General features: G+C 44.5%; 1 protein-coding gene across 1 annotated transcript in view; it reads right to left on the bottom strand.

The window, feature by feature from the left end:
• Nucleotides 1-13,952, bottom strand: part of LOC122549033 (uncharacterized) — a 74,671-nt gene extending 60,719 nt beyond the window's left edge. Inside the window, exons 1-3 of the mRNA XM_043688174.2 lie at nt 13,848-13,952; nt 4,094-4,184; nt 1,668-1,733 (exon numbers count right to left, since the gene is read on the bottom strand). Coding sequence (XP_043544109.2) covers nt 1,668-1,733; nt 4,094-4,184; nt 13,848-13,904 — 214 coding nt within the window. The 5' untranslated portion in view covers nt 13,905-13,952. The remainder of the gene's footprint in view (nt 1-1,667; nt 1,734-4,093; nt 4,185-13,847) is intronic.
• Between the last annotated feature and the right edge of the window lie 7,633 nt (nt 13,953-21,585).

Genomic DNA, 21,585 nt, shown 5'->3' with positions numbered 1-21,585 from the left:
CCAAGGTATATAAACTCCTAGGCCTGAGCCTTAACATTAAAGAAGACTCCCTCAATCTCACCCAACAGTCCCTCTACCCCTCTTACAATAAGAGTCAGCAATCATCCCCTTGAAAATGTGCATCACTTTCCATACCTTGGCAGCCTTCTCTCCTCAAAGGCCAACACTGATGCAACACCATTCGACTTGCGCCAGTGAAGCCTATACCTGATTCACGAGAAGATCATTTGAAGATCACGACCTACAGGGTCAGACTAAACTCCTGGTCTACAAAGCCATTGTCCTTCCAACATTACTAAATGGAACTGAAACATGGACTACCTAGAGTAGGCATCTTAAAGCACTGGAACACTACCACCCCCAGAGATCCCTATGAAAAGTCCTACAGACCACCCGGGAAGACAAGCAACTTAACACCAGCATCTTGGAAGAGGCCAACATAGCCAGCATCATCACCACCATAATTCAACAGCAACTTCAATGGACCAGCCATGCCACCCAAATGCTCAACTCACGCCTCCAAAAACAGATTATGCTGAAGGTTAACGTGCCCTTCGTGGCCAAAAGAAATGGTTCAAAGACAACCTAAATAAATTCCATATCAACATCAACAACTGTGAGGACACGGCTACAAACTGAAATCACCGGAGAAACATCATCCAGCAGGGAGCTGTACATTACAAAAATGATCTCTGCTGTGCTGCTGAACAGAGCGATCCTTGCGCAAGGAGAGACAGAATATCAGGAAGGCCCCACCACCACCTCCAACCATCATTATCACCCACCAATGCCCACACTGCAATAGAATCTGTGGATACCGGATTGGCCTCTTTAACGACTTGAAGACCACAATTAGATGCCCCTATGGAGGACAATCACACTTGACCCAAATGATTGTCAATCAATAGGCAACTGCAAGTCCAGGGTTATTTTCACAGACAGAATAGAGGTGTTCCCCAAAGCAATTGTCCAGATTGCATTTCATTTTCCTAATGTAGAGGAGCCCACATTGTGAGGAGCGAATTAAGTAAACTCAATACAATATGGTCAATATTGTGTTTGATCCTCACATTAAATACACCAATACAAGAGAAATATAGGAATCAACTTCGAGATCACCCTGTACAGTGCTAAAAAATGGCAGCACAGGCTTGAAAGGCCAAGTGACCTATCCTGGTTCCTTGATTGTATTTTTGTATGATCTGGAGAAATTCTTCACCATCATAATTACCCCCAAATATAATGGTGCCAAAGGGAGACTTCTGAGAAAGTATTGAGAAGGTTCTAGTTGGAATAATTTACTTGTCTTTAAGGACCAATGGGTTAAACAATCAATTCATTATTCTTATATCAGTTAACTACTCTAACATAATTGAATTTGAAGGATTTTCCAACCATCAAGCTTTTCAGCCCCTCCCCCACAGTGCTGCTCAGTGGGAGGGTCACAATTTAACCCACAAGTTTTTCCACATATATTATTATGCCTCATAAGGAGGCACAGTCCAGTGCAGCTGAGATAAACCTATCCAGACTTTCAGCAGTTTCTTAGAAAACATTTCAGAAGATGGAAAAAAGCATCTCCACCAAGAGCATTGAACTGTTCATCCAAACTGCCAATTTAATATAGATCTAAAACATTAATGTGACTACTTAGCCTATGCTCTTACCTCTGCATAGCACAGGAATAGTGCCATTCAAATTAACAAGTTTACTTTTAGCTCCATTTTCACAATCTGAAAGAAAAAGGCATAAACAAGATCATCAAATGGATTAAAGAAATGTTTTTATCTAAAATGATTTGGTTCAGCTACTTTCTCGCAAGAGCGCCTGGATGTTAACATTAAGTGTATGCGATATGGAATCAGGAGTCAAATAAGGATGTTGCCAGGGTTGGAGGATCTGAGCTCGAGGGAGAGGCTGAACAGGCTGGGGCTGTTTTCCCTGGAGCATCGGAGGCTGAGGGGTGACCTTATAGAGGTTTATAAAATTATGAGGGGCATGGATAGGATAAATAGACAAAGTCTTTTCCCTGAGGTCAGGGAGTCCAGTACTAGACAGCATAGGTTTAATGTGAGAGGGGAAAGATATAAAAGAGACCTAAGGGGCAATTTTCTCTCACAGAGGGTGGTACGTGTATGGAATGAGCTGCCAGAGGAGGTAGTGGAGGCTGGTACAATTGCAATATTTAAGAGGCATTTGGATGGGTATATGAATAGGAAGGGTTTGGAGGGATATGGGCCGGGTGCTGGCAGATGGGACTAGATTGGGTTGGGATATCTGGTCGGCGTGGACGGGTTGGACCGAAGGGTCTGTTTCCATGCTGTACATCTCTATGACTCTATTTACAAAAACTCCAATCTAAAGTCATCCACTTTTAGGCGCACTGGAGGTATGGGAAAAGGCAGCCAGTCAGAATATTTCCAGGATACAGATTGGCAATTTCAATCTGTTAATGAGAATGGCAACATCCAATTTAACCTGCCCTACTGTTTAAATGTTTTTAGTCAAACTGCTAAGACATGTCATGACATGTGTCTGGATCAGGTGCGACATGACCCTGGGTCTTCTGGCCTAGAGGTAGGGCATTACCACTGCACCACAACAACCCTTGTGTTTTACTGTTTAAGCTCAGTCTAATTAGTTTGCCTGGCCTTAGATGTGCACTAGCTGAAGGGAGATGAAAAGAGCGTTGGGAAGAAGGCAAGTGCCTTTACAGTACTGCGTGTGGGTAAAGAATAAACATGCTTTGTCCAGACCCCCAAGTTTCCCTCCATTGCCCATTACAGAGACCACACCCCATCCCGGATAGTTAAGTTGCCGCAATTCATTATTACCCCTTTCTCTAGGTCAGCAATTAGTCACCCAGCTGTTCTGACATATTCCCTGACTACAGGACAGGGGATATATCAGGGATAACAGAAGCATGCTAATTCAGACTTCCTGCTTTCCCATCCAAAGTCTGTCCACATCCCATATTCAACTTGTCCTTTTTAATATCAGGGTTGAATACCTTAATATCAAAAGATTATGTCCAATGCCATGAGAGGACACATTCTCTTAATCCATGTCAACAAGAATACATCATGGACAGAAATTTATCATTAAGTGTTAAGTGGTGACCATCAGAGTAGTCAGAGTGTGATAGTAGCATTTTCTGGCTCAATAATTTCATTGACTATAACAGCACTTAAATTATATCTACACCACTACGGCAACCCCTCCCCACACTCTTTTCATCTCCATCAATGGCTAATCATTCAGTGACTACCTCTTCTCTCTGAGACACAGTTTCCTCCACTCAGTTATCAAAATGTCATACTGTGATCCGTCTTTTAAGATTTTTAATTACTTCTGAATTTGCTGACACCCAGGAGCATGCACACTAGCAGCGATTTTTCTCATCAGTATAATTAAATAAAGACTGACAAATACAAAATAATGAATAAAAAAGTGAAAAAGGTACAGCAGGTAAGAGAAATAACGTTAATCAGAGTCAAAATTTTATTTTTGTTTTTCAAATTTGGCTTAGTATAGTGCACACACTTAGTGTGTGTAGTCAGCAATCATTGGAGCATCAGCAAACATATGATTCATTTGTTGCCTGTAAGTCTTAGCTCAATGGAAAGTGAAAGCTACCACGGATATAGAGACCTGATAATGGTCCAAGGCACTTTTTCAATAAATACATTTTTTCTTGAAATAAAATGGGTAAACAACAAATTTGCGAGTAGCAATATCCCACAAGATGCAATGCAGTAACAAATGCCACTCAATCTAAAGCTATTGTTTTTTTCTTACCATTTAGTTAGGCCACATCTAGTGCTAGAGGCCCCACCTCTGAACCCAAAGAGCCAGATTCAAGTCCCACCTGCCCAATGATGTGTAATAACATGTCCGCACAGATTGATTCAAAATATAGAGTGTTTTGTTCTTAAACTTACCAAGATTTACATTCTAAGCAAAATATCCTGTACTTTTAGAGGAAATATTTTACAAGAACTCTCTTTTGGAAGTAATGTGTAGTTATGCATTTTAACAATTAACAAATAAATATAACTTATTTATCTCCCTGTAAACGTTAAAGACGACTTACGATAATAGTCAAAATCTACAGAGAGGTTTCTGTAGGTTGCCTGGACATTTTTAAGTTCATTCATAACCACTACTGGGAAAAAGTATGAACACTGCAAAAGAAAAGCAACAGAATTACAGTGGTGCTTTGGAATCTGAATTTAATTCGTTCCAGGAGGCTGTTCGGATTCCGAAACTATTTCCCCATAAGAAATAATGGAAAGTGAATTAATCAGTTTCTGGACCCAAAAAAAAACATTTTCAGGACAGTTTTAACTGCAAATACACATGGTTAAGGTAAAATAAGATGAGTAAATGACCTAAATATCAAGTAATAATAATAAAACAAGAAATAAATGTACTAACATGAAAATAACTTCATTTACCTTAGTGAGGAGTGATAATGGTACATGTGGAAGCTGGAGAGGAGGAAGGAGGGAGAGGGTTTACTGCTTGGAAGGTGAGTCACCTTCCATAATATCAGGTAACTGTGCTTTTGGTGTTTGCTCTCTTTGTCTCTTCATTGTTGTAACACTAAGACCACTTGTAGAGGCTGGGGCTCACTGGACTGGCTTTCTTTAGAGAACCACCTTTCCAAAATTGTCTGGTGTTGGCGACTTTTCTGAATTTATCTGAAGTGGTCAATCACATTGTCATTGAACACGTTTATGCTCCTGTTAACCACTGCCTCGTTAGGATGCCACCTTTCAACAATGACCTGTGTTTTAGACCACAGGAAGCACAGTTCCTTAATTTCAGCACTGGAAATGTTCCCACTAGCTCCCTCTTCCTCCTCTGAAGAAATTTCCTCTGCCACTTCTTGCTGCATCTTGTGGAGGTGCTGAAGTTCTTCTGCGGTGAGTTCATTCTTGTGATCCTCCACTAACTCCTCCACATCCTCTTTACTCACCTCCAAGCCCATGGACTTACCCAGAGACACAATAACAGGCACAACAGGTGGTTCTTTGAAGCCTTCAAAGTCTCTCCCTGCAACACATTCAGGCCAGAGTTTCTTCCAGGAAGAATTCATTGTCCTCAGAGACACTTCCCTCCATGCTTTGTCTATGATTCTTAAGCAATGGAGGATATTATAATAATCTTTCCAAAACTCTCCGAGGGTCAGTTCGGTCTCGTTTGTCACCTCAAAGCATCTCTGGAACATAGCCTTGGTGTACAGTTTTTTGAAATTTGAGATAACTTGCTGGTGCATGGGCTGGATGAGAGGAGTGGTATTGGGGGGGCAAAAACTTCACCTTGATGAAGCTATATTCGCTCACCAAATCTTCTTCCAAGCCTGGAGGATAAGCAGGAGCGTTGTCCATCACAAGAAGAGTCTTCAGGGGTAGATTCTTTTCCTCAAGATAAGCCTTTACAGAAGGGACAAACTCCTCAGGAATCCACTCAGTGAAGAACTGCCTGGTAACCCATGCTTTCATGTTTGCCCTCCACATAACATTAAGCTTGCTCTTCATAACATTGTTCTTTTTGAATACATGTGGATTCTCTGAGTGGTACACAAGCAAAGGCTTTATCTTGCAGTCTCCACTAGCATTACCATACAACAAGAGAGTAAGCCTGTCTTTCATTGGCTTATGGCCTGGTAAAGACTTCTCTTCCTTAGTTATATAGGTCCTCCTTCACATCTTTTTCCAGAAGAGGCCTGTCTCATCACAATTGAACACCTATTGTGCCACATACCCGTCAGTGTTCACAAACTCACTAAATTTCATCACAAAATTTGCCGCTGCATCCACATTCGAACTAGTAGCCTCTCCATGCATAACAACACTGTGGATCCCAGTTCTTTTCTTAAAGTTTTCAAACACCCCCTACTAGCCTTAAACTCACTACTATCAGCACTACTTCCAGGCACATCTTTTTTAAGGACAGCCTGGCTTTCTCACAAATTATGCCCTCAGAGATGGGATCACCAACCAACTGTTTTTCATTTATCCACACTAAGAGGAGTTTTTCCACCTCCTCTATAAAATTGGATCACTTCGAGGTCAGAGTCGTAACACCTTTTGCCACATCAGCTGCTTTTATCACTTCTTTATTTTTCAGAATCATACACATTTCGGCTTCTCAAACATGGCAGCGAGATCAGACACACGCGTACCGCTCTCATGCTTAGCGATAAGTTCTTTCTTCAACTCAATTGTCGTTCTCACAGACTTCCTCTTACTCTTATTTGCTTCACTGCTCTTCTTGGGTGCCATGGTGAATGCACAAGGGTGATAATTTAAAAAACCAGCATAAATCAAGGTGATGGACACATGAGAGATGCTTTCACGACTACTTCTGGGGACGAACTGAACAAACAATGTGCGACCTGAACGGTACGTGGTGTTCGGACTCTGAAAAAGTGTTGGGGTTTTAGGGCAACATTTTCTCGAAATAATTGTTCAGATTCCAATTTGTTTGAACAATAGGGTGTTCGGATTCCAGGGTCACTACTGTACTTGCAACATTTTACGCCATAACTGGGTCAAATGATTTCCTGTTACTATTTAGTTAGAATTGTTAATACTGGAACATCTATAAAAGCTAATGTTGTAAAAAAATTTGAAGTGTCTCTTTGATTTTTTTTTTACATGGGAATGCAGCAGGCAAGGAGGCTGTTCTTTGCCTTTCAGAACCTAATTGAGATAGGATTAAACCCTGTGAGATAATCTTCCTCCACTAGCATCTTTTGAATAACTGGATTGGTTTTACCCATATTCCAAATACAAATCCATCCCCAACATGAAACAGGCCTTTATACCAAATAGCATTTTGAAACTTGGATCACTTTTAGACTGTTTTAAACTTTGTGCTTCACTCTCAACAGATGTTATGAGAACTGCTGAGTTTCTCCAGCATTCTCTCATTGTTTGTTTCAACTCCAGTGAATATAATCCTAAATGATCCAATCTACTTTCATATATCAGTCCTGCAATCCCAGGAATCTGTCTGGTAAACCTGAAGCGCAGTCATTGCTAGAAAGTAGAAAGACAAGGCAGCCAATAGGTACACAACTAAGCTGAAAAAAATAAAAATGAAGGAAGGAAGGGAGGCTAAGGGAACAGTCCCCGTGGAAAGCTGACAAGGGCAGGGAGAGGTGGTGGCATCTTACTGCAGATGGCAGAAATGGCACCTAATGATCCTCTGGACGTGGGTGCAGTTGAGATGGTAGGTAAGGACCAGGGAGACTCTATCGCCGTTACGGGAGGGAAAAGAGGGGGTGAGGGCAGAAGTGTGAAAGATGGGTAGAACCCAGCTATGGGTCCTGTCAATAACAATGCTGGGAAATCCTTGGTTGAGGAAGAAGGCGGACATTTCGGAGGCCCCCTTGTCGAAGTTGGCATCATCGGGACTGATGCAACAGAGAGGAAGGAACTGGGAGAATAGCATAGAGTGTTTACAGGATGCAGGATGTGACAGTGTATAGTGAAAGTAACTGTGAGAGTCGGTAGGTTTATAGTGCACATGGGTGACCAACCTATCCCTAGAAATGGAAACTGAGATGTCGAGAAAGGGAGGGGAGAGAGGAATCACAGGCGAACCAGGTGAAAGTGAGGGCTGGGTGGAAATCGGAAGCAAAATCGATAAACTTTTCCAATTCAGGATGAGAGAAGCAAGCAGCACTGATGTGATGTAACTGAATATCGGAGAAAGAGTTGTGGGTGAGGGCCGGAATGGACTCGAACAAGGAATATTCCACACACCTCACAGATAGGCATAACTGGGTCTTAAGTGGGTACTCATGACCAAAAGAAAATGTGAGGGGTTAAAAGAGAAGTTGTTCAGGGTGAGGATGAGCTTGGCCAGGTGAGGAGGGTGGTAATGGGTTGGGATGGCTTAGGCCTTTGTTCCAAGAAGAACTGTCGAGGCCTGAGACCATTCTGGTGGGGGATGGATATGTAAAAGGATTGGATGTCCATAGTAAAGAGGAGACAGCTGGAGCCTGCAAACTGGCAATTCAGAAACTGGTGGAAAGCATCAAGGAATCGAGGATGGAAGTGAGCAAGGACTGGACTGGGGAGAAAAAAAACCAAGTCAAAGTAGAAAGAGCAACAAAGTTAAAAATCACACAACACCAGGTTATAGTCCAACAGATTTAATTGGAAGCACACTAGCTTTCGGAGCGACGGTCCGCGCTCCGAAAGCTATGTGCTTCCAATTAAACCTGTTGGACGAGAACCTGGTGTTGTGTGATTTTTAACTTTGTACACCCCAGTCCAACACCGGCATCTCCAAATCATAGAAAGAGCTAAGTTGTGTGGGGCAGAAGCAGCCAGAAACAATAGCTCGACCTGGGCAGTTCTGGTTGTGAATTTTGGGAAGGAGGCAGAAGTGAGCTGTGCGGGGTGTGGGGACTATGAACTTGGAGGCAGTGGGGGGATTTCAACAGATGAAGTGAGGTTAGTAATTGTAGTTGACACAATGTTCTGACATTCAATCGCGGAGTCATGGTTCAGAACGAAATACGGAGGTATCTGAGACCTGATGCTCAGGCTCAGCAGTGTAGAGGTCAGTCCGCTAGACTACAACAGAACCACACTAATCAGCAAACTTAATTACAAAGTCGGGATAGGATCTGAGAGCACAAAGTTGGTTGTGACAATGTAAACAGTGAGATACTGTAGCTCTGATCCCATGTAACAAACTGAATTACACAGTAATTCCTGGCCCCAGTGCAATGTAAACAAGCGGTGCACTGTAACGCTGACCCCAGGGCAATGTAAACAAGCGGTGCACTGTAACGCTGACCCCAGGGCAATGTAAACAAGCGGTGCACTGTAACGCTGACCCCAGGGCAATGTAAACAAGCGGTGCACTGTAACGCTGACCCCAGTGCAATGTAAACAAGCGGTGCACCGTAACACTGACCCCTGTACAATGTAAACAAGCGGTGCACTGTAACGCTGACCCCAGGGCAATGTAAACAAGCGGTGCACTGTAACGCTGACCCCAGTACAGTGTAAACAAGCGGTGCACCGTAACACTGACCCCTGTACAATGTAAACAAGCGGTGCACCGTAACGCTGACCCCAGTACAATGTAAACAAGCGGTGCACCGTAACGCTGACCCCAGGGCAATGTAAACAAGCGGTGCACTGTAACGCTGACCCCAGTGCAATGTAATCAAGCGGTGCACCGTAACGCTGACCCCAGTACAATGTAAACAAGCGGTGCACCGTAACGCTGACCCCAGTACAATGTAAACAAGCGGTGCACTGTAACGCTGACCCCAGGGCAATGTAAACAAGCGGTGCACTGTAACGCTGACCCCAGGGCAATGTAAACAAGCGGTGCACTGTAACGCTGACCCCAGTACAATGTAAACAAGCGGTGCACCGTAACACTGACCCCTGTACAGTATAAACAAGTGGTGCACTGTAACGCTGACCCCAGTACAGTATAAACAAGTGGTGCACTGTAACGCTGACCCCAGTACAATGTAAACAAGTGGTGCACTGTAACGCTGACCCCAGTACAGTATAAACAAGTGGTGCACTGTAACGCTGACCCCAGTACAATGTAAACAAGCGGTGCACTGTAACGCTGACCCCAGTGCAATGTAAACAAGCGGTGCACCGTAACGCTGACCCCAGTGCAATGTAAACAAGCGGTGCACCGTAACGCTGACCCCAGTGCAATGTAAACAAGCGGTGCACCGTAACGCTGACCCCAGTACAATGTAAACAAGCGGTGCACTGTAACGCTGACCCCAGTGCAATGTAAACAAGCGGTGCACCGTAACGCTGTCCCCAGTGCAATGTAAACAAGCGGTGCACCGTAACGCTGACCCCAGTGCAATGTAAACAAGCGGTGCACCGTAACGCTGACCCCAGTGCAATGTAAACAAGCGGTGCACCGTAACGCTGACCCCAGTGCAATGTAAACAAGCGGTGCACCGTAACGCTGACCCCAGTGCAATGTAAACAAGCGGTGCACCGTAACACTGACCCCTGTACAATGTAAACAAGCGGTGCACTGTAACGCTGACCCCAGTGCAATGTAAACAAGCGGTGCACTGTAACGCTGACCCCTGTACAATGTAAACAAGCGGTGCACTGTAACGCTGACCCCAGTGCAATGTAAACAAGCGGTGCACTGTAACGCTGACCCCAGTGCAATGTAAACAAGCGGTGCACTGTAACGCTGACCCCAGTACAATGTAAACAAGCGGTGCACTGTAACGCTGACCCCAGTGCAATGTAAACAAGCGGTGCACCGTAACGCTGACCCCAGTACAATGTAAACAAGCGGTGCACCGTAACACTGACCCCTGTACAATGTAAACAAGCGGTGCACCGTAACACTGACCCCTGTACAATGTAAACAAGCGGTGCACCGTAACGCTGACCCCAGTACAATGTAAACAAGCGGTGCACCGTAACGCTGACCCCAGTACAATGTAAACAAGCGGTGCACTGTAACGCTGACCCCAGTGCAATGTAAACAAGCGGTGCACCGTAACACTGACCCCTGTACAATGTAAACAAGCGGTGCACCGTAACGCTGTCCCCAGTACAATGTAAACAAGCGGTGCACTATAACGCTGACCCCAGTACAGTATAAACAAGCGGTGCACCGTAACACTGACCCCTGTACAATGTAAACAAGCGGTGCACTGTAACGCTGACCCCAGTACAATGTAAACAAGCAGTGCACTGTAACGCTGACCCCAGTACAGTATAAACAAGCGGTGCACTGTAACGCTGACCCCAGTACAGTATAAACAAGCGGTGCACCGTAACACTGACCCCTGTACAATGTAAACAAGCGGTGCACCGTAACGCTGACCCCAGTACAATGTAAACAAGCGGTGCACCGTAACGCTGACCCCAGTACAATGTAAACAAGCGGTGCACCGTAACGCTGACCCCAGTACAATGTAAACAAGCGGTGCACTGTAACGCTGACCCCAGTGCCATGTAAACAAGCGGTGCACCGTAACGCTGACCCCAGTGCAATGTAAACAAGCGGTGCACCGTAACGCTGACCCCAGTACAATGTAAACAAGCGGTGCACTGTAACGCTGACCCCAGTGCCATGTAAACAAGCGGTGCACCATAACGCTGACCCCAGTACAATGTAAACAAGCGGTGCACCGTAACGCTGTCCCCAGTGCCATGTAAACAAGCGGTGCACCGTAACGCTGACCCCAGTACAATGTAAACAAGCGGTGCACTGTAACGCTGACCCCAGTGCAATGTAAACAAGCGGTGCACCGTAACACTGACCCCTGTACAATGTAAACAAGCGGTGCACCGTAACGCTGTCCCCAGTACAATGTAAACAAGCGGTGCACTATAACGCTGACCCCAGTACAGTATAAACAAGCGGTGCACCGTAACACTGACCCCTGTACAATGTAAACAAGCGGTGCACTGTAACGCTGACCCCAGTACAATGTAAACAAGCAGTGCACTGTAACGCTGACCCCAGTACAGTATAAACAAGCGGTGCACTGTAACGCTGACCCCAGTACAGTATAAACAAGCGGTGCACCGTAACACTGACCCCTGTACAATGTAAACAAGCGGTGCACCGTAACGCTGACCCCAGTACAATGTAAACAAGCGGTGCACCGTAACGCTGACCCCAGTACAATGTAAACAAGCGGTGCACCGTAGCGCTGACCCCAGTACAATGTAAACAAGCGGTGCACCGTAACGCTGACCCCAGTGCAATGTAAACAAGCGGTGCACCGTAACGCTGACCCCAGTGCAATGTAAACAAGCGGTGCACCGTAACGCTGACCCCAGTACAATGTAAACAAGCGGTGCACCGTAGCGCTGACCCCAGTACAATGTAAACAAGCGGTGCACCGTAACGCTGACCCCAGTGCAATGTAAACAAGCGGTGCACCGTAACGCTGACCCCAGGGCAATGTAAACAAGCGGTGCACGGTAACGCTGACCCCAGTACAGTATAAACAAGCAGTGCACCGTAACGCTGACCCCAGTACAATGTAAACAAGCGGTGCACCATAACGCTGACCCCAGTACAATGTAAACAAGCGGTGCACCGTAACGCTGACCCCAGTGCAATGTAAACAAGCGGTGCACCGTAACGCTGACCCCAGTACAATGTAAACAAGCTGTGCACCGTAACGCTGACCCCAGTGCAATGTAAACAAGCGGTGCACCGTAACGCTGACCCCACTGCAATGTAAACAAGTGCTGCAATGTAACGCTGACCCCAGTACAATGTAAACAAGCGGTGCACCGTAACGCTGACCCCAGTACAATGTAAACAAGCGGTGCACTGTAACGCTGACCCCAGTGCCATGTAAACAAGCGGTGCACCGTAACGCTGACCCCAGTGCAATGTAAACAAGCGGTGCACCGTAACGCTGACCCCAGTACAATGTAAACAAGCGGTGCACTGTAACGCTGACCCCACTGCAATGTAAACAAGTGCTGCACTGTAACGCTGACCCCAGTACAATGTAAACAAGCGGTGCACCGTAACGCTGACCCCAGTACAATGTAAACAAGCGGTGCACTGTAACGCTGACCCCAGTGCCATGTAAACAAGCGGTGCACCGTAACGCTGACCCCAGTGCAATGTAAACAAGCGGTGCACCGTAACGCTGACCCCAGTACAATGTAAACAAGCGGTGCACTGTAACGCTGACCCCAGTGCCATGTAAACAAGCGGTGCACCATAACGCTGACCCCAGTACAATGTAAACAAGCGGTGCACCGTAACGCTGTCCCCAGTGCCATGTAAACAAGCGGTGCACCGTAACGCTGACCCCAGTGCAATGTAAACAAGCGGTGCACCGTAACGCTGACCCCAGTACAATGTAAACAAGCGGTGCACCGTAACGCTGACCCCAGTGCAATGTAAACAAGCGGTGCACCGTAACGCTGACCCCAGTACAATGTAAACAAGCGGTGCACTGTAACGCTGACCCCAGTGCAATGTAAACAAGCGGTGCACCGTAACGCTGACCCCAGTGCAATGTAATCAAGCGGTGCACCGTAACGCTGACCGCAGTATAATGTAAACAAGCGGTGCACCGTAACGCTGACCCCAGTATAATGTAAACAAGCGGTGCACCATAACGCTGACCCCAGTGCAATGTAAACAAGCGGTGCACTGTAACGCTGACCCCAGTGCAATGTAAACAAGCGGTGCACCGTAACGCTGACTCCAGGGCAATGTAAACAAGCGGTGCACCGTAACGCTGACCCCAGTACAATGTAAACAAGCGGTGCACCGTAACGCTGACCCCAGTACAATGTAAACAAGCGGTGCACCGTTACGCTGACCCCAGTATAATGTAAACAAGTGGTGCACCGTTACGCTGACTCCAGTGCAATGCTTATGCCCGAAACGTCGATTCTCCTGTTCCCTGGATGCTGCCTGACCTGCTGCGTTCTTCCAGCAACACATTTTCAGCTCCAGTGCAATGTAAGCAAGCGGTGCACCTAACGATGACCCCAGTACAATGTAAACAAGCAGTGCAATGTAACTCTGACCCTAGTACAATGTAAGTATCGGTGCGGAGTTACTCCGATCCCCGCTCAGCGTAAACAGCGGCACATGGAAACATAGACAGATAACACAAATGCTGGAAAAAACTCAGTAGGTCTGTCTGTAACTGTGGAGAGAAACTAGAGTTAACATTTCCGGACAGGCGACCGTGCTCAGACTGCGCCACTTGCCCGCTCTCCGCCACCAGCCGCAGTGCCGGTTCTCTGTGCCCCGGGACGGTACTGGGCACTCTGCTGTGGCGGAAGGGGTTGTTGTGGACCGGGCCCGACTCGGCTCACCTCGATCAGGCTGCGGTTTAATAGATTTCCCGATGCACTCATGATTCCCCCACCCATAGACAATCCTGTTGCTTTTCTGAACGAGTACAGTCATCTGCATGGAACGTGATGACGCAGCGCACCGTCGAACACGTGACTGTAATTGACAATCTGTCGTGAAATGGATACAGCCCGGTCACGTGAGCGCTCTGACAGCTGCCTCCCTCCACTGGGTCTGTTCTCCCCACAGCAGAATAGGTTCAGGCTGTATTTACTTAAAGCCCATTATCAGAATGAAACACTTGTGGGCACAGTCGTGGGTTGGCTAATGGATGTCTTAGATTTAACGTTAAAAATCACATAACACCAGGGCGTAGTCCAACAGTTTATTTGGAAGTACAAGCTTTCTCGTACAATGTAGTACACGGACTTCAGCAGTTGAAGAATGTAGCTCACTACCATCTTCTCAAGGGCAACTCAGGACAGGCAGTGCTCCGAAAGCTTGTACTTCCAAATAAACCTGTTAGACTACGATCTGGTGTTGTGTGATTTTTAACTTTTTCCACCCCAGTCCAACACCAGCACCTCCACATCATAGATTTAAGGCAAAATTAGGCAAAAGAATCAGAGCCGACCCAAAGAGAAACCGTTTTTAACAGTTTGTTGCCATTCTGCCTCAGAATGTGGGAAAATAGTCTCAGATTGAACTGGGATAAAATACTCGAGACCGGAGTATTTCAACAAGGTGATACAGTGTGGTTGGATTGAAAGATGTTTTGTATCATTCTGTGGTTCTGTCACCACAATTAAACGTGTGTGACAGGAGCCATGTGCAAGATGTAACACAAGACGTACAGACACAAGAAAAACACTGTAAGACAATAGAAAGGTAAAAGATTTAATAGGGGTGCACAATCAGAGGGACCTGACTATATTATCGTAGATGCCAGGACAGGCAGAGACTGTCAATAAAACATATAGTAGCCTCGGGTTTTTTGAGGTATAGAGCACAAATGCAAGGAGTTTTTATTATAACCTCACTTGTGGGATGTGAACATCATTGGCTAGGCCAGCCTTTATTGCCTGTCTTTAGTTGCCCTTGAGAAGGTGGTGATGAACTCACAGCTGGTGATGTTCCCATGTATCTGTTGCCCGTTTCCTTGTAGATGAGAGTGATTGTGGATTTGCTATCTGAGGATCTTTGGTGAATTTCTGACTGTATCTTGTCGATCTTACATACTGAGTGTGGTGGTGGAGTGATTGATTATAGATTGTTGCCAAACAAGCTAGGTGCTTTATCCCTGACAATGTCAAGTTTCTTGAGTGTTGTTGGAACTGCACCCATCCAGGTAAGTGGGAAGTATTCCATCGAACTTCTGACTTGTGCCTTGTTGATGCTGGACAGGTTTTGGGGAGTCACGAATTGATTTACTTGCTGCAGCATTCCTAGCCTCTGACCTGCTCTTGTAGTCAGAACTTGTACAAGACACTTCTAAACCTTAACTGATGCATTGCGGACAATTCTGGGAAACACATTATTGGAAGAATATGAACACATTGGAAGTCTGGGGGAAGCAATTAACAAGAATGGTTCCGGGGACCAGGAACTTTTCAGTTATGAAGATAGTTTTAAGAAACTGGGACTATTCTCTTTGGACAGAAGGTGGCAAAGGAGTTATGATAGAGGTTTTCAAAATGGGTGGACTAGATATAGTGGATGGGGAGAAACTATTCCTGCTTCTAAGAAGGGTCAAGAACTAGAGGGCTCAGCTTTTAAATGATTTACAATAGAAATAAGTGTGAAATAAGAGAGAACCTTTCATAGTGCAAGTACTTAGGGTGTGGAATGCACAGCCTAGAAGTGTAGTGGAGGCAGGTCCAATTAATTCATTCTAAAGTTTATTGAATGATTATTTGGATCAAAACAAGATACAAGGATATGGGGAAACAGCAGAAGATTGGCACTCGATTATTTGAAGAGCTGGGTGCAGACAAGATGGGCCAAATAATTTCCTTCTGCACCTCAATACTTATCTGATTCTGTGAAAACTATATGATAAATGTTTAATAAAAATACTATACTGCAGATACTGGACACCTGAAATAAAAACAGGATTTTACCGAGAAACCTGTAGATCTGGCACTACCTGTGGAGAAATAATCATGTCTAATATAACTTCTGAGAAGTGCCAGTTCTGCATCTCATTCTTTGCTGTAAAGCACCTCCTTCAAACACATTTCTTTCATCAAATTATTCCCTCCTAAAAACTCAAAAGCAAAATTAAAATACTGCAGGTGCTGAATATCTGAAGTAAGAACAGAGACAGCTGAAATACTCAGGAGGTTAGGCACCATCTGTGAATTGATCAATATTGATCATGTTTTACATTACACAACTTTTGGCAGAATGGATTCTGAGGTCAACAAATAAATGCCAACTCTGGTTCTTGGTTAACAGATGCTGTATATTTCCTCCAAATATTGCTTCTGACTTCATACTGGTTTTGTGATGAAATCTTTATATCCAAAACTGTTATGTAAATGCCACTCAACTCCATTTCTTGTCATTATATTGCCATGGGTTTCCCATTTCAATCATATCCTTGTTGCATGCAAGATTTCAATTAGTTGAACAATGGCTCATTTTTAGATCTTCAAACCAATGTAATTTAGCCACTCCCAAGACCCATAATTCAGAATTAAATAATACATTGCAGAGTCCTTGACTTTAACCCAATGGAGGTTAAACAGAAACAGTTTCTATGCAGTAACTTTTATGCATGTCCATATATTGGAGAAAGTATTTTGTTCTTTATAGAAACTATTGATCTCATTAGGAACTGCAGAAAGTTAATTAACTATTTGGGCCTGTTCTGTCTTTTAGAGTTATACAGCATGAAAACAGACCCTTTGGTCCAATTCGTCCATGCCAACTAGATATCCTAAATAATCTAGTCCTATTTGCCAGCTTTGGCCCATATTCCTCTCAACTCTTCCTATTCATGTGTCCATCCAGATGCCTTTTAAATGTTGTAATTGTACTCCACAACTTCCTCTGGCAGCTCATTTAATATACACACCTCTGCATGACAAAGTTGCCCCTTAGGTACCTTTTAAATCTTTCCTCTCTCATTCTAAACCTTTACTGTCTAGTTTTGGACTCTGCCAACCTGGGGAAAATACCTTATCTATTCACCTTATCCATGTTCCTCATAATTTTATGAACCCCAATAAGGTCACCCCTCAGCCTCCTATGCTCCAGTGAAAATAGCCTATTCAGCTCTCCCTATAGCTCAAACTTTCCAACCCTGGCAACATCCTTGTTAATCTTTTCTGAATGCTTTCAAGTTTCACAACATCCTTCCGAAGCGAGGAGACCAAATTTACACACAGTATTCCAAAATTGATCTAAGCAATATTCTGTACAGCTGCAACATGACCTCCCAAAATCCTATACTCAATGCACTGACCAATAAAGGCAAGCACACCAAATGCTACCATAACTATCCTGTCAACCTGTGACTCTACTTCCAAGAAACTATGAACCTGCACTCAAAGGTCTCTTTGTTCAGCAGCACTTCCCAGGACCTCACCATTAAGTGTATAAGTCTTGCGCTGATTTGTCTTTCCAAAATATATCATTGGATAAACATGGATGAAAATGGAGTAGTGTAGGATAGATAGGCTTCAGATTGGTTCCACAGATTGGTCAGCACAACATCAAGGGCAAAAGGGACAGTACTGCGCTGTAATGTTCTATATTCTATGTTCTAAAATGCAGCCCCTCACATTTATCTAAATTAAACTCTATCTGCCACTCCTCAGTCTATGGGCCCATCTGATCAAGATCCCATTGTACTCTGAGGTAACCTTTTTGGCTGCCCACTACACCAATTTTGGTGTCATCTGCAAAATTATTAACCATACCTGCTATGTTTACATCCAAATCATTTATTCAACTCAGTGGATCCTTGCGGCACACCACAGGCCACAGTCTGAAAAGCAACCCTCTACCACCACCTTCTAGCAGTTCTGTATCCAAATGGCTAGTTTTTCCTGTATTCCTCAAGATCGAACCTTGCTAACCAGTCTACCATGTGGAACTTAGTCGAATGCCTTATTGCATCACTCTGCCCACATCAATCCTCTTCATTACTTCTTCAAAAAACTTAATTAATTAGTGAGACACGATTTCCCACACACAAAGCCATGTTGACTATCCCTAATCAGTCCTTGCTTTTCCAAATACATATAAATCCAGTCCTTCAGGATCCCTCAAACAACTTACCCATCACTCATTTCAGGCTCACCAGTCTACAGTTCCCTCTCTTTTCCTTACCACCTTTCTTAAATAAATACATGTAAATACTGTCCCTCAGGATCCCCTCCAACAACTTGCCCACTACTGATGTCAGGCTCACTGGTCAATAGTTCCCTTACTTTACCTTACCAGTGTTCTTAAATGGTTGTACCATGTTAGCCAACCTTCAGTCTTCTGGCATTTCACCCGAGGCTATCCATGATCCAAATAGCAAAGGGCCCAGCAATTACTTCACTATTTTAACACAAAGTTCTAGGTTACATCTGATCAGGTCCAGGGGATTTATCCATCTTTATGTGTTTTACAATGTCCAACACCTCCTCCTCTATAACATGGTCATTTTTCAAGATGTTGCTATGTATTTCCCAAAGTCATCTAGCTTCTATATCCTTCTCTCCAGTAGCCACTGATGCAAAATATTTGTTTAATATCTCACCCATTCCTGGGGTTCCTTGCTGATCTTCAAGGGGCCTTATTCTCTTCCTAGTTACCCTTCTGTTTTTAACATATTAATACAATACTTTTGGATTCTCCTTAACCTGATTTGCCAAAGCTATCTCATGTCCCCTTTGTGCACTCCTGATTTCCCGCTTAAGAGTACTGCTACTGCCTTTATACCCATCTCAGGATTCACTCAATCCCTGCTGTCTATACCTGACATACGCTTCCTTCTTTATCTAGACCAAAACTTCATTCTTTTAATTCAATTTATTGATAATCTGCACTAATGTCTTCATGTTCTAGGATTTGAACTATATCTCTCAACTCCCCTATCTAAAAGAAATCTTGAAATCTCCAAAAGTTCCAGTATCCACAACATTGACCAAAGATTGGTGTTAGGATTCCTTTGTTTCCTGATATTTATTCATGATTTGGGCTTTGCTGTTTAGGGCAAAACTTCAAAACTTCCGGATGACATACACATTGTACTCTTCATAGATGACAATGCTTTAATGGGAAGGACATAAAAAGCTTGGTAGCAAGTGCAGACAATTGGCTTGATGCAGAGAAATGTAAAGTCATTCATTGGAAGAACCTGGATAATATTTGTAAAGGAACAGGAGTGGATGAACCTGGGCATATATATGTGCACCAATCATTGAAGATGTCAAGATGTTTGAAAGTGCTTTTAATAAACCGTAGGGGATCCTAGGCTTTATAAACAGGGGCATGGAGTACAAGAGCAAAGATGAGAATAGGGTCCCTCACAGATCAGCAAGGCAGCCTTTGTGTGGAGCCGCAGGAGATGGAGGAGATACTAAACAAGTATGTTGCATCAATGTTTACTGTGGAGATGGGCATGGAAGATATAGAATGTAGGGAAATAGATGGTGACATTTTGAAAAATGTCTATATTACAGAGGAGGAAGTGCTGGATGCTGGATGCATAATGGTCGATAAATCCCCAGGACCTGATCAGGTGTACCTTCTGTGGGAAGCTAGGGATATGATTGCTGGGCCTCTTGCTAAGATATTTGTATCATCAATAGACACAGGTGAGGTGCCAGCAGACTAAAGATTGGTTAACGCAGTGCCACTGTTTAAGAATGGCGGTAAGGAAAAGCCAGGGAACTACAGACCAGTGAGCCTGACGTCGATAGTGGGAAAGTTATTGGAGGGAATCCTGAGGGATAGAATGTACATGTATTGGAAAGGCAAGGACTGATTAGGGATAGTCAGCATGGCTTTGTGCGTGGGAAACCATGCATCACAAACTTGATTGAGTTTTTTGAAGATGTAACAAAGTGGATTGATGAGGACAGAGCGGTAGACGTGATATATATGAAGGTAAAAACAATGACTGCAGATGCTGGAAACCAGATTCTGGTGCTGGAAGAGTACAGCAGTTCAGGCAGAATCCAAGGAGCTTCGAAATCGATGTTTCGGGCAAAAGCCCTTCATCAGGAATAAAGGCAGTGAGCCTGAAGCGTGGAGAGATAAGCTAGCGGAGGGTGGGGGTGGGGAGAAAGTAGCATAGAGTACAATGGGTGAGTAGGGGAGGATATATATGAACTTCAGTAAGGCGTTCAACAAGGATCCCCATGGGAAATTGGTTAGCAAGGTTAGGTTTCATGGAATACAGGGAGAACTATTTGGACACAGAACTAGCTCGAAGGTAGAAAACAGATAGTGGTGGTGGAGGGTTTTTCAGACTGGAGGCTGTGACCAGTGGATTGCCACAATGTTCGGTGCTGGGTCCACTACTTTTCATCATTTACATAAATGTTTTGGATGTGAGCATAAGAGGTACAGTTAGTAAGTTTGCAGATGACACCGAAATTGGAGGTGTAGTGGACAGCGAAGAGGGGCTGGACCAATGGGCTGAGATTTGGCAGATGGAGTTTAATTCAGATAAATGCGAGGTGCTGCATTTTGGGAAAGCAAATCTTAGCAGGACTTATACACTTAATGGTAAGATCCTAGGGAGTGTTGCTGAACAAAGAGACCTTGGAGTGCAGGTTCATAGCTCCTTGAAAGTGGAGTCTTGGGTAGATAGTGAAGAAGGCGTTTGGTATGTTTTCTTTTATTGGTCAGAGTATTGAGTACAGGAGTTGGGAGGTCATGTTGCGGCTGTACAGGACATTGGTTAGGTCACTGTTGGAATATTGCTTGCAATTCTGGTCTCCTTCCTATCGGAAAGATGTTGTGAAACTTGAAAGGGTTCAGAAAATATTGACAAGGATGTTGCCAGGTTGGAGGATTTGAGCTATAGGGAGAGGTTGAACAGGCTGGGGCTGTTTTCCCTGGAGCGTCGGAGACTGAGGGGTGACCTTATAGAGGTTTACAAAATTATGAGGGGCATGGATAGGGTAAATAGACAAAGTCATTTCCCTGGGGTCAGGGAGTCCAGAACTAGAGGGCATAGGTTTAAGGTGAGAGGGGAAAGATATAAAAGAGACCGAAGGGGCAACGTTTTCACGCAGAGGGTGGTACGTGTATGGAATGAGCTGCCAGAGGGTGTGGTGGAGGCTGGTATAATTGCAACATTTAAGAGGCATTTGGATGGGCATATGAATAGGAAGGGTTTGGTGGGATATGGGCCAGGTGCTGGCAAGTGGGGACTAGATTGGGTTGGGATATCTGGTCGGCATGGGGTGTTGGACCGAAGGGTCTGTTTCCATGCTGTACATCTCTATGACTCTATGGACTCTGTAGCTGATCCATTGTGAATACGTGAATACCAATCAGTAAACACAATGCAAATGTAATGCTTGGACACAGGTAGGAAGTTATTGAACCCCAGCCAGATTACAGGGTTAGAAGTCTGAAGGCACTTTTTTAAGTGCTACCTGACCATGTCCGCAACACCTACAGGCCAGCTTTATTTGTGTTGCAGAGTCTGAGAACAATCCAACCCATTGACCAGACCTCCATCTTCAGTCAACTACTGTCCTCACCTGCGGTCAGCATCAATGTGCCTGACTCAGGGTAGGAAAA

Source organism: Chiloscyllium plagiosum, unplaced genomic scaffold (assembly GCF_037043375.1).
Source record: "Chiloscyllium plagiosum isolate Xiang-an unplaced genomic scaffold, Cpla_swu_hap1 HiC_scaffold_4, whole genome shotgun sequence".
NCBI lineage: Eukaryota > Metazoa > Chordata > Chondrichthyes > Orectolobiformes > Hemiscylliidae > Chiloscyllium > Chiloscyllium plagiosum.
This window is presented reverse-complemented; position numbering and strand designations above follow the sequence as displayed.